Genomic DNA, 12,854 nt, shown 5'->3' on the forward strand with positions numbered 1-12,854 from the left:
AATATAAAGAAAACAAAAATCCTCACAACTGGACCAATGAGCAGCATCACAATAAATGGAGAGAAGACTGAGGTTGTCAAAAGAATTCACGTTGCTTGGTTCTACAATCGATGTCAATAGAAGCAGCAGTCAGGACATTAGATGATGTGTAGCACTGGGAAGGTCAACTATGAAGGAACTATTTTAAGTGCTGAGGAGAAAAGATGTCTCCTTGAGGATTAAGGTGTGCCTGACATAAGTCATGATATTTCCAATTGCTTCGTATGCATGTGAGAACTGGACAATGAATAAGGAAGATCGAAGAAGAGTTGATGCTTTTGAGTTGTGGTGCTGGTAAAGAATGCTAAAAGTACCATGGACTGCTAAAAGAACTAACAGATCTGGCCTGGAGGAAATGCACCCGAAATGCTCCTTGGAAGCAAGAATGGCCAGTCTTCGTCTCACCTACTTTGGTCATGTTGTCTGAAGGTACCATTCTCTGGAGAAGGATGTCATGCTTGGTAGGGTGGAGGGTCGTCGAAAGACGGGAAGGCCTTCAGTGAGATGGATTGACATGGTGGCTGCCATGATGGACTCAAATATAGCAGGGATCATGGAGCTGTCATGGGATCGGGCAGTGTTTTGTTCTGCTGTGCATGGAGTCGCTATGAGTTGGAAATGACTCAACGACACCTAACAACAACATGTCACTTTAGTTTTGTGTATTTCACTGTACATATATTATATTTCAATAACATGCATTTTTTAAAACAAGACCACTTACTGCTACTATTCAAATTTAAGCACCAAACACCAAAGCCAAAGATGAGATATTTGAAGATTTTTACCAGCTTTTGCAGTCTGAAATTGACCAAACATGCAATCAATATGTGTTGATTATCAGTGATGATTGGAATGCAAAAGTTGGAAACAAAGAAGAATCAACAGTAGTCGGAAAACATAGCATTGGTGCTAGAAATAATACTGGACATAACATGATGGAATCTTTCAATACCAATGACTTTTTCATTACAAATACCTTTTTTTTTTCAACAATATAAGTGATTGCTGTACACGTGGACTTCACCAAATGGAATACACAGGGATCAGTTTGACTACATCTGTGGAAAGAGGCGATGCAGAAGCTCAATATCTTCAGCGAAAACAAGGTCAGGAGCTAACTGCAGAACAGACCATCAACTGCTCATATGCAAGTTCAAGTTGAAAATGAAAACAACACAAGCCTCCGGGAGTTGACAGAATACACATTGAGATGTTTCAACAGATGCTGGAGGTACTTACTCATCTGTGTCAAGAAATTTGGAAGACAGCTACCTGGCTAACTGACTGGAAGAGATCCATATTTGTACCCATTCCAAAGAAAGGTCATTTAACAGAATGTGGAAATTATTGAACAATATCATTAATATCACACACAAGTAAAACTTTGCTAAAGATAATTCAAAATGGTTTCAACAGTATATTGACAGAGAACGTCCAGAAATGCAAGCTGGATTCAGAAGAGGATGTGGAATGAGGGATATCATTCCTGATGTCAAATGTATCTTGGCTGAAAGCAAAGAATACCAGAAAGATGTTTACTTGTGTTTTATTGACTATGCAAAAACATTTGATTGTGTGGATCATAACAAATTATGGATAACATTGAGAAAAATGGGAATTCCACGACACTTAATTGTGCTCATGTGAACCCGGTACCTAGAGCAAGAAGCTGTCATTTGAAAAGAGCAAGGAGATACTGCATGGTTTAAAGTCAGGAAGGCAGTGTGTCAGGGTTGTGTCCTTTCACCATAATTATTCAATCTGTATGCTGAGAAAATGACCAAAAAAGGTGGACTATATGATGAAGAACATGGCTTCAGGATTGGAGGAAGACTCATTAACTATTTGAAACATGCAGAGGAACACAACCTTGCTTGCTGAAAGTGAAGATATCTAGAAGCTTTTACTGATGAAGATTAAAGATAATAGTCTGGATTACACCTCAACATAAAGAAAATGAAAATCCTCACAACTGTACCAATAAACAGTATCATGATAAATGTAGAAAAGTTTGATGTCAAAGATTTCATATTTAGTGGTTGCATAATCAACACCAATGGAAGCAGCAGTCAATACATCAGATGACGTATTGCACTGGGCAAACCTGCTTCAAACGACATCTTTAAAATGCTGAAGACCAAAGATTTCTCTTTGTAGGCTAAGGTGCACCTAACCCAAGCCATGATGTTTTAAATTGCCTTATATGTCTATGAAAGCTGGACAATGAATATGGAAGATCAAAGAAGAGTTAATGCTTTTGAGTTGTAGTGTTGATGAAGAATACTGAAAGTTCCCTGGACTGCCAGAAGAACCAACAAATCTGTCTTGGAAAAAGTGCAGCCAGAATGCTCCTTGGAAGCAAGAATGACCAGACTTTGTGTCATGTACTTTGATCATGTTGTCAGAAGGGACCATTCCCTAGAGAAGGATATCGTATTTGGTAAAGTGGAGGGTCAGTGAAAATGGGGAAAGCCCTCAACAAAATGGATTGACACAGTGACTGCAATAATGGCCTCAAGTATAGCAAGCCTTGTGAGGCTGGTGCAGGAGCAGTCAGTGTTTGTGTTGTGCACAGGGTCACTATAAGCTGGAGATGACTTGATGGCACCTAACAACAACAACAATTCATTAAAATACAACTCAAATAACAGAGATTCATAATTAAAAAATATGATTACCAAATATTGTAAATATATTTATTCTTGACATACATTAATACAACTAATATAATCCAAAGTAAAATCTCTATTATTCTTTGATTTAAAATTTGGAAGAAAATAAAATTGTGAAAAGTTTTTTTTTTTTTTTTTTTTTAATTCAGAAAAATGAGAGCAATTAACATGAACTGCACATTACAAATTTAAATATCTAAAACTGCAGTTCTCAGGAACCCTATGGCACAGTGGTTCAGTGTTCAGCTGCTAACTGAATGGTTGGTGGTTTGACCTCGACAGCCACTCTCAGGGAGAAAGATGTGGCCTTATGCTTCCATAAAGATTTCAACCTTGGAAACCCTGTGGGCCAATTCTCCTCTGTTCTATAGGGTAGCTATAAATCACAATCAACATGATGGCCATGAGTTTTTTTGTTGTTTCATTATTTTGTTTTTGTTTAAATCTGTGGTCAGAGGGACAAGTTTAAAGTAAGGCAGTGGAGCATGGTGGAAATAAGATGAATGACATAGCAAATATATTCCCTAAGAGTCTATTTTGTTTTTAAACAATATATATTTTCCTTGTTTTGTAACCTTAATAATTTTTTTTTTAAACTGATCTCATTTTCTTTTTTTTTTTTGTTGTTGATTATTTTTTACCATAAAGTCTAAGAGAAATGTTTATAGAAGTAATTTATATTTTGAACTGGAGTTTATTGTGATTATTATTTGATAGCAATTCTTAATGAGGGCATGGGGATTTGAAAGTCTCTTGAGGTATTTTTCAAACGACACACGGTCCTCTCCCCATGCCCTTTCTAATGAAGGGCAGTTGCTTCCCTGAGAATCATTGCCTTACTTAGTCACAGATTAGAATAGATTTCATTATCTTTTATGTGTTTTTGTAAGGATAAATGTGTGAATAACAATTTTCTCAAGTGGAAAACTTTTTTATCTTAATTTTGATTTATTCAAGCAGTCAACAACAGTCTCCATAAGCTCTGTGTTTTATTCTGCAGATCAGAAGGCTCAGTCAGCAAATTACAATTTATTTGTATACTTCTGACCTTCCTTCAAGGCTTGAAGTCCCAGGCCATTCCTGCCAGTGTGGCTTTCTCTTGTCATACCCTATCCTGCAGTTTCCTAGATTTCTCCTCAAAGAAAGAACAGCATTATGGCAAACCACATCAGGACCTTACTCTTGATAATCTCTATCCCATTCCACCACTGGCTCTTTGAAACATATTCCCCTCAGAGATACACACTATAATCTCCAAGCTACCTAAAGTACCTGTGTTGAGCATTCTTGATTATCCCCAGAACAGAAGCGAATTTGTCATTTATCCAAACTTTTTACTTCAACGTGAAAGTGAAAAGTTCAAAAAACATACTTATAAATGTAGAATCATTGAAACCTATAGACATTTTTATTTTTCACAGGTTTCAGTATAATGAGAACTTCTCTATTAATGATAGCCTGATATAGATGACCGTACTTCAGATTTAGAGTGAAAACATTGCTGCATTGCTACTTACTAGTTACATGTTCTCCAACAAGTTTTTTCAACTCCTCTTCTTTTGTTTAAAAATATGTATATATTAACACTTATTAATACTTATTTTCAAATCTCCATAGTGATGTTGGTTGGATAAAAGGAGGTAATGTATGTAGAAGAGCTTTGTGGTTATTATCATGTGTGGTGAAGGCCATGCTGTAGTATCAGATACAAGATCAGTATTAATTTTGTATACCAAGATTATTTTGAATCCTTTCCTGACAATAAAAAGTGAAAATATCTTATTTTCAGTTATATTATCTATAAAGCTTCAAATCAATTAATATGTAATAACACAGGGTCTTTAAATATATATATTATTTTTGCAGCCACATATGTGTTAAGAATAATGAAGAGAATTTGATGTTTTTAAAGAACTATATAAAACATGGACTACTAAAAGTGCATAGTGTCTGATTCCATTTATAATACGGCTTTTAGTGTTCCACTGAAACATGGCAAGTGAATGCAAAGTAATCTTTATATATATATTAACCAAATCCACTGCCATAGAGTCAATGCCAATTTAAAGTGATCCCCACTGGGTTCCAAGGCTATAAATCTTTACAGAAGTAAATTTCCTCATCTTCCACCCATGGAGCAGCTGGTGGGGTTTGAACTGCCAACATTCTGGTTAGCAGTCAAATAACTTAGCCACTGGGACCCCAGATCTCCTCCTCTCCCTCTCTCTGTCTCTAGATATATATGTTCATATGTTTGTGTGTATATATATGTGTGTGTGTGTGTGTGTGAGCTCTGGTAGTGTAGTGCCTAAGGCACTTGACTGCTAACCAGAAGGCTGGTTCAAACCTACCAGCCACTCCTTGGAAGGAAGATGGGGCAATCTACTTCCGTACTGATACTGCCTCGGAAACCCAAGGAGGGGTTGCAATGAGTCGGGTCCAACTCAACGGCATATAACAACAACATGTGTGTGTGTGTGTGTGTGTGTGTGTATATATATATATATATATATATATATATATCTTCATCTATATATGTATATATCTATCTTAACATATGTTGTTGTTGTTGTTATTTGCCATCGAGTCGGCCCCAACTCCTAGCGACCCCTCCTTGGGTTTCCGAGGCAGTTATCACTACGAAAGTAGGATTGCCCAACCTTCCTTCCGAGGAGTGGCTGGTGGGTTTGAACCGCCAGCCTCCTGGTTAGCAGTCAAGTGCTTTAGGCACTATGCTACCAGAGCTCCTATATATGTATGCCTTCATATATATGTATATATTTATTATGTTGTTGTAGTTGAGTATATACACAGCAAAACATATACCCATTCAGCAGTTTATACAATTCCGCAACATTGATTATACTCTTCACTTTGTGCAACCATTCTCACCCTCCTTTTCTAAGGGGTGTCTCTCGCTTGAACATAAATTCATTGCCCCTCAGTGTTCCCATCTGGTCTTGTGATTTGTTGTTGTCAGTTTGATCCCATATAGTAGCATAGTGGCTAAGACACTTGCCTGCTAACCAGACGGCTGGCGGTTCAAACCCACCAGCCACTCCTTGGAAGGAAAGTTGGGCAATCCTACTTTCGTAGTGATACTGCCTCGGAAACCCAAGGAGGGGTCGCTATGAGTTGGGTTTGACTTGACGGCACATAACAATAACAACAGATACTACAAAAGCATAATACTCTAGGAAAACATTCTTTACTAGTCAAGCCAAACTACTGCTTGGTTTTAAGAAGATTTCAGGGAATATTTTTAGTTTAAAGTTTAAATACTAATTCAGGGCAATAGTTTTAGGGTTCATCCAGTTTCCATCCAGAAGGTCTGGATTCTATGAGAATTTGAAATCTGTTCCTACATTTCTCCCTTTCTCATCAGGATTCTTATATAAAATCTTTGATCAAAATATTTAGTAATGGCAGCTAGGTACTATCCACTTTTTCTGGTCTCCAATTCTTCATGGAGACAATGAACCACACATTCCATATCCTCCTCCTATTCCTGCCTCTCCTTTACCCTCTGTCGCTCCAGGCAAATAGAAACCAATTATTGTATGTTGAATGGCCCTCTGAAAGCTTTTAAGACCCCAGGCACTGCACAACAAATTTGGAGGTAAAACAAGTTCAAACACGTCATTAGACCAGTTAACTAGGCTATCCCATGAAACCATGACTTCTAACCTCCAAACCAAGGAACTAAATGCCATGAGCAATTTAGTTGTACATAAGAAGCCTCAGCAGCCTCTCTTTTTGCAGTAAATATGTCTGTCACACACCTTTTGCCAACTCAAGTTTTCACAGATATGAACTTATTGACAACAATTACAATAATTGACTGTTAATCCACAATATTTTTAATTATACTATGAAGGATTCTGTATATTTTAGCCTCTCTACTGTCTCTACTGTTAGCTAGAAACAAATTTGGGAGCAACAGCAGCTACTATCAACAGGGAGCCATATTAATTATTTGAAATGTGCCTCATAAGAGGCATCAGCCGAGTTTATTACAAGTCGAATATTACTTGAAACGGGAAGGTTACTCTAACTGTTATCATAATCTATGTGTCATTAACTTTCCTTGTTTAGGAAAAGAGATTAACAACCCTGTAAATTGCTATAGTAAATTGTGAAATATAAATGTATATTCTCATTGTAGAAAGAAAGTGATGGGTCCTGGGCTCCTACACAAATCTTGGTTATATAAATTAGCTTTAGAAATTGAAGTAACTCTGCAATTATATTTTCTTGCCTCAAAATTCTAATTGCTTACTGGATCATCAGTATATGAACTATAGCTACTTTGAGCATTAGAAAATGTTTTATTATGTATTACTATGCTGGCAAATTTTTCAGTCACCCTTTGGGCCTTCAAATCAACTCTAACACTTTTAACTTATAAGACAGGATAAATATTAGAATTATGGACATGAGCAGGTAGAATGTTTTGAAAGGAAAAGGGAATGAATCCATCAAACAGATTTTTAAATTGTGGTTATTGTTTTACATTAAACACAGTAAGCAAGTAGGAGTAATTTTCTAATTAAATAGTAGTTGTATATTAAAATATGAATTAATCAGGTTGTAAAGTGATCTAAACAAATGCTACTAAAAGTATTGTCTGTAGAATGAAGCCAGTCTGCAGAATGTGAAATAAGTACAGAAACAATAGTGGGTACAGAAATTGAGTGTGTTTAGGGTCACTTAAAGCAATAATAAAGTACTTAATGTCTGCTTAATCTAACAATAAAAAATGAGTATTTATATTTTGTATGTCTTTATTTTTTAGGTTTACCATCACATATTTCTTGCAATTCATTTTTATTGTTATATTTTATAGTATAGTCTACGATAGATTTATAATTTAACAAAAAGTTCTTTAGCTAGATTGTTTGAGAAGGACTAATTTAACTGGATTATTTTTTGTATGGTGTATGCATAGAAATGTGCACAAGGCAGTTAGTCATGACAGTCATACACTACACTCAAAGCAACCTCAGAAATAGCTCTGACTGATATGTGAAATGACTGAGGAGAAAGTTAGTGGGAGAAGTTTGTAGTAATTTTAGTTTTCTAGAAATGTAGAAGGCCTTCTGGTGGCATAGTGCCTAAGGCACTTGACTGCTAACCAGAAGGCTGGAGGTTCAAACCCACCACACACTCCTCAGAAGGAAGGTTGGGCAATCTACTTCCGTAGTGACACCACCTCGGAAACCCAAGGAGGGGTCGCTATGAGTTGGGGTCCAACTCAACGGCACATAACAACAACATCAACAACATATTATTCTTATATTTTGGTAAATCTGTGTACAATCTCTAAGAATTATTTAATCAGTGTGAAAAAAACACAATGTGACATAATCATAAAAACAAGCAAACAAAACAAAAAGACGTGAGTACAATGGCTTTTTAACCCTTCTTTTTGGGCCCACAGGACAGGCACATCATGGACAGGTATCCTACATCTCTCCACCAATTCACCTTGACTCTGAACTAGAAAGACCACCAATTAGAGGTAAGTTTTGTTTTGTTTTGTAAAGAAAAAAAAAAAAAAACCTATTCATTCTTTGACAGTTGTAAATACATAGTTCGTAATCCAATACCTATGTAAATGGCAGAAAAAGTGAAGTGTGTGAGGAGTCTGGTGACAGAAAGAGCAAGTCCTATTTAATTAAAGTATGGAATATCGGTCTAGTAAGTGTTCATTAGACAAAACAAAATGGTTTCAACAAATAGGGATTCAAAGTGGTTCAACTAGTGGAAGACTAGTTCAATACTAACTTATATTTAGGGATAAAGAGTTAACATATACCTTTTTATTGGGACTTTCTTTTACTATCTACTGTTTTTGTTACTGAGAGATGTATTTGTTTAACAGCTTCTTTTTTTCCCTGTAATGTTCTATTTTTCATAATTTTTAAAAAAAAAAAATTAGTATTAACATGTTTTTTAAGTGTATATTAAGCTAAATATTTTTAAATTGATCCCACCTATTTAAGTTAAAGTTTTTAGCAAAATGGTTATACAAAACAAAAATTACAAGGTAACAGTGATTATCTCACAATGTAAATGCAGAATTCATATTTCCACTTTTTTAATTTTTTTTATTTTATTTTAAGAGTTTGGTTTACTTTCAACATTACATGTACATTTAGTTTCACTCCCTATTTACCATGTCCAACCCTAATCCAGTCCCAGTAACCCTTACCCCATGTCCCTCGTAGTTATGCACTCCTGTGTGTCCTGCATTTCTTCCATGCGAATGTTGCCCCTCTGGTACCCCATGGTCAATTGCCCCAAAGGAAACATTTCCATAGAATGTGTGGGTGCATCACCCTGAGTTGATAGGCCTGCATGTACATCTTGTTTACTATTGGGCTGAGAGCCAGCCCTTGGGAGTGAGCTTTTTCCCAGGCCCAGAGTGTGTCCTAGGACCATAGTATTGGGGGTATCACCAAATTCCATCCAACCAGTAATTCTGGTCATTATTGAGTTTTTAGATTTTGTTCCACATGTTTCCTCCCACTCTATCCAGGATCTCCAGATGTAATCTTTTCCTGAGTGGTTGGCATTGGTAGTGGGGCACCATCTAGTTCTTCTGGTCTCGAGGGCCATCGTGCCCTAGGGCTGATTGCTTCCAACTTTTCCTTTTTTTTTTACTTTTTTTCACTTCTGATGATAAGAGACCATTAGCTGCATCTTAGATGACTGCTTGAAAGCTTTTAAGACCCCAGTCACTACTCACCAATGTAGGATGAGGAACAAGGCTTTTACGTATTTTGTTGTGCCAACTGAGTCTGGTGTGCCCCAGTACTATGGTCCTGAGATGGTAGATCTGTTGGATCTCTCTCCCACAGTGTCTGGGTGTCTGTGAGGGATTACTCTATGTCTGTCTTCTGTTGTTTCTTTCCACTTGTAAAGAAAAACTTACCAATGACTTTCAAAATGTTTTATATTGTGTATAGCTATTATTATATAGATATGTTCCTTATGTTATAAATAGCAAATATCCAAGGTTGATTCATTTTTTTTTCAGTAATACATTTGCTTATATTTATAGCACTATTAATTACTTTATTAAAAAAAAAAAAACCACTAGGCCTGACTTTTATAAGCATTTTCCTATACAAGTTATCCTTCTTCCAAGAGTCTTCCTGTTTATCCAAAAGTTTCTGTTAGTGTTCTAAGGAACTGGTTTATTATCAGTTCCTCTGTTAAGCCTTTTTTGATTATATTCTAGGGAATAAATAGCCAGATCCATACCTCTCTTCTCCAACTGTTCCCTGTGCTTGCCTCTGTTATTATGCCTATGATAGTATATGTTATTTTTATGTTTGCATCTGTTTCTCTCTCTTATCTGTATGTTCCTCAAGGGTAAAGAGTGCCCTAATCATTATTTCTCATCTATGCATGGTTTATGCTTGGTACTCAGTAGGAATTCATTCAGTGATTTCTAAGTGATTTACAATGAAGATGATAATCTAAGTTTTGAAGGATGAGTAAGACTTGCTTAAGAGGAAAAGGAAAGAGGGATGACAGGGAACTATCAGAAAGAGGAAACAAAGAATCAAAATATAGATATGTGAAAATGTGCAACAGTTTTAAGAAAGTATGTTTTATGCTCATAAAATGGAAGGAGGTCTTGAGGGAAAGAAGAAATAAATAAGGCAGATTGTGAAGGATTCTGTATCTCATGCTAAGGAGTTTATATTTTATCCTGAAGATAACCATGAACTATTTTTACCTCCTTTTTCTTTTCTTTTTGTTTTTCTCCTGAATCAATAGAGTGCTACATTGTAACATAATCAGTTCTATTCCTGAGCAAAATATTTCTTAAGTCAATTCAGCTGATGAACTGATTAGAAATGAGTTTGGTAGATAGAAACTGTTTCCATAGTTCCTGTAAGAGATGACTTGTTAATTAGGTTTGTGCCAGTGGCATCAGAAAGATCTGTGAGATATTTTGAAGATATAACATTTGACTGAACTGATACAAGGAAAGTGGCAAAAAACATTCTGAGGATTCTACATTAAGTAGCTGTAAGGATATATTACCTTATCATGGGTAATAAATATGAATTGTAAAATGATGAATTATTTAAGACATGTTAATTATAATAGAATGTTGTTTCTATTGAAAAGGAAGGCCTTTTTATACCAGTTGGTGTCTTTAATAGTGTTCAGTTCTTTAGATATAAATCAGGATGATTTGGGAAAGAGGCTATGGTAGGGTGTGCTGAGGTGGTGGTTTAAAACTCCCATCCCAAACCTAATGGCTTAAAACAAGGAACTGTCTCTGTAATTATATGAGTTGATAGAGTGGGCTGTGTGCTGCCTTGGCTTGGGCTGGATATTCTGTAGTTGGCAGGTTGGATAGTTTTTGTGAGGAAGAACTCATTCATATGTTTGGTAGTTAACTTTATGTCAACTGGGATGAAGGTCACATGTCTCTCATCATTCATCAAACTAGCATAGGTTCATTCACTCATTCACATGGTTGTTGTTGTTGTTGTTATGTGCCGTCGAGTCGGCCCCGACTCATAGCGACCCCTCCTTGGGTTTCCGAGGCAGTATCACTACGGAAGTAGGATTGCCCAACCTTCCTTCCGAGGAGTGGCTGGTGGGTTTGAACCGCCAGCCGTCTGGTTAGCAGGCAAGTGTCTTAGCAACTATGCTACCAGAGCTGGTAGCAGAATGTATTCAGCAAAGAGAAGACAAATCCCCAAGTTTAGGTGTTTTCAAGCCTCTGCTCATGTTATATTTGCTAGTATCCCACTGGCTAAAGCAAACCATATATCCAAGCCCAAATTTAAGAGGAAAGAGAATATTCATCTCCTGATGAAGCACATGCGATAAAAAAAGAGTATGTACTCAAGAAGGGAAGGAATTTGGAGTCTACCACATAGATACAAGTGGTGGTAAGTAGATAAAAACAAATTTAGAATGAAATAAGAAAAATGACTGATAAAATGAAGGGAGATAGAGCTAATAAATTTAAATTTAGGAGTTTCTAGACTTCTTAGCATTAGTTTTCTTACCTGCTACAAAGAAGATAAAAAGTACAAACCTCATAGTGTCTTTGTGAGCATTAGAAATAATACAGAGTAAAGTCTCACATCTGATAATCCCTACAAATATGTGGCTATTACTATAGAATCTTGGAGATATGTGTGTGTGTGCATATGTGTGTATGTGTGTGTGTATATATCCTCACTCTTCCCCCAAATTCTGTATTCCTTAATATTTTAGTGTCTTAAACTCACTGCCATTGAGTCGATTCCAACTCATAGCAACCCCCTTTGGGCAGTATGTCCAAGGCAGTAAATCTTTAAAGAAGTAGATTGCCCAACCATCTTTCCATGGAGTATCTGGTGGGTTTAAACCACCAGCATTCTGGTTAGCAGTCAAATGCCTTAGGCACTAAGTCACCAGAGCTCCTTAGTGTTTTAATGCTGTCTTAAGAAATACCACAAGTGGATGGCTTTAATAATTAAAAATTTATTTTCTCACAGTTTGTGAGGCTAGAAGTCCAAATTCAGGGCACCAGATCTGGTGGAAAGCTTTCATTGTCCATTTTTGGGGAAGGTCTTTGTCTCTTTTCAGCTTCTAATCCTGTATTCCTTAGAGACCCTCATGTAACATGTATCTTCCCCTCTATTTGTATTGCTTTCTCTGCCCTTTATCTGCTCTGCTCTTTTTATATTGCAAAAGTGATTGATTTAAAACATATCCTACCTCCAAATTATAAAAGAAAACAGCCTTACTGATCTGTTAGAGACTGGTGAAACCCCCAAGAGTATGGTCCTAATAACCCTTCAGGCCAGGAAATGAACTCACTCCTTTTGCTTCCAGCCTAACAATAAACAGGCATATAAAATGAACATTTACACCAGGTAGGTACACTCTTTAGAACAATCAACCATGGGAGACCAGCAGGGCAGTATTTGTATTGGAAGATAGCTCAGAGGGCAGGAATGTATAGGAAAGAAGAAAACAGGGGAAGGGTACCAGAGGGAGCTGTTACATTATGGGATTGCAGTCAATGTTGTGAAACAAAATGGGTATGAACTGTTGTATGGAAAATTAATTCTATCAGTACAGAGTCACCCAAATCACAATTAAAAGGAAAAAAAA

The 12,854-nt window shown here is 36.5% G+C and overlaps 1 protein-coding gene across 1 annotated transcript in view; it reads left to right on the forward strand.

Moving 5' to 3' along the window:
* Nucleotides 1–12,854, forward strand: part of ADGRL3 (adhesion G protein-coupled receptor L3) — a 584,624-nt gene that overhangs the window by 178,167 nt on the left and 393,603 nt on the right. The window contains exon 5 of the mRNA XM_042782480.1: nucleotides 8,155–8,235. Within this exon, the coding sequence (XP_042638414.1) occupies nucleotides 8,155–8,235 (81 nt within the window). The remainder of the gene's footprint in view (nucleotides 1–8,154; nucleotides 8,236–12,854) is intronic.

The sequence above is a fragment of the Orycteropus afer genome, unplaced genomic scaffold, assembly GCF_000298275.1.
Source record: "Orycteropus afer afer isolate SDZICR_OR568_19922 unplaced genomic scaffold, OryAfe1.0 scaffold00335, whole genome shotgun sequence".
Classification (NCBI taxonomy): domain Eukaryota; kingdom Metazoa; phylum Chordata; class Mammalia; order Tubulidentata; family Orycteropodidae; genus Orycteropus; species Orycteropus afer.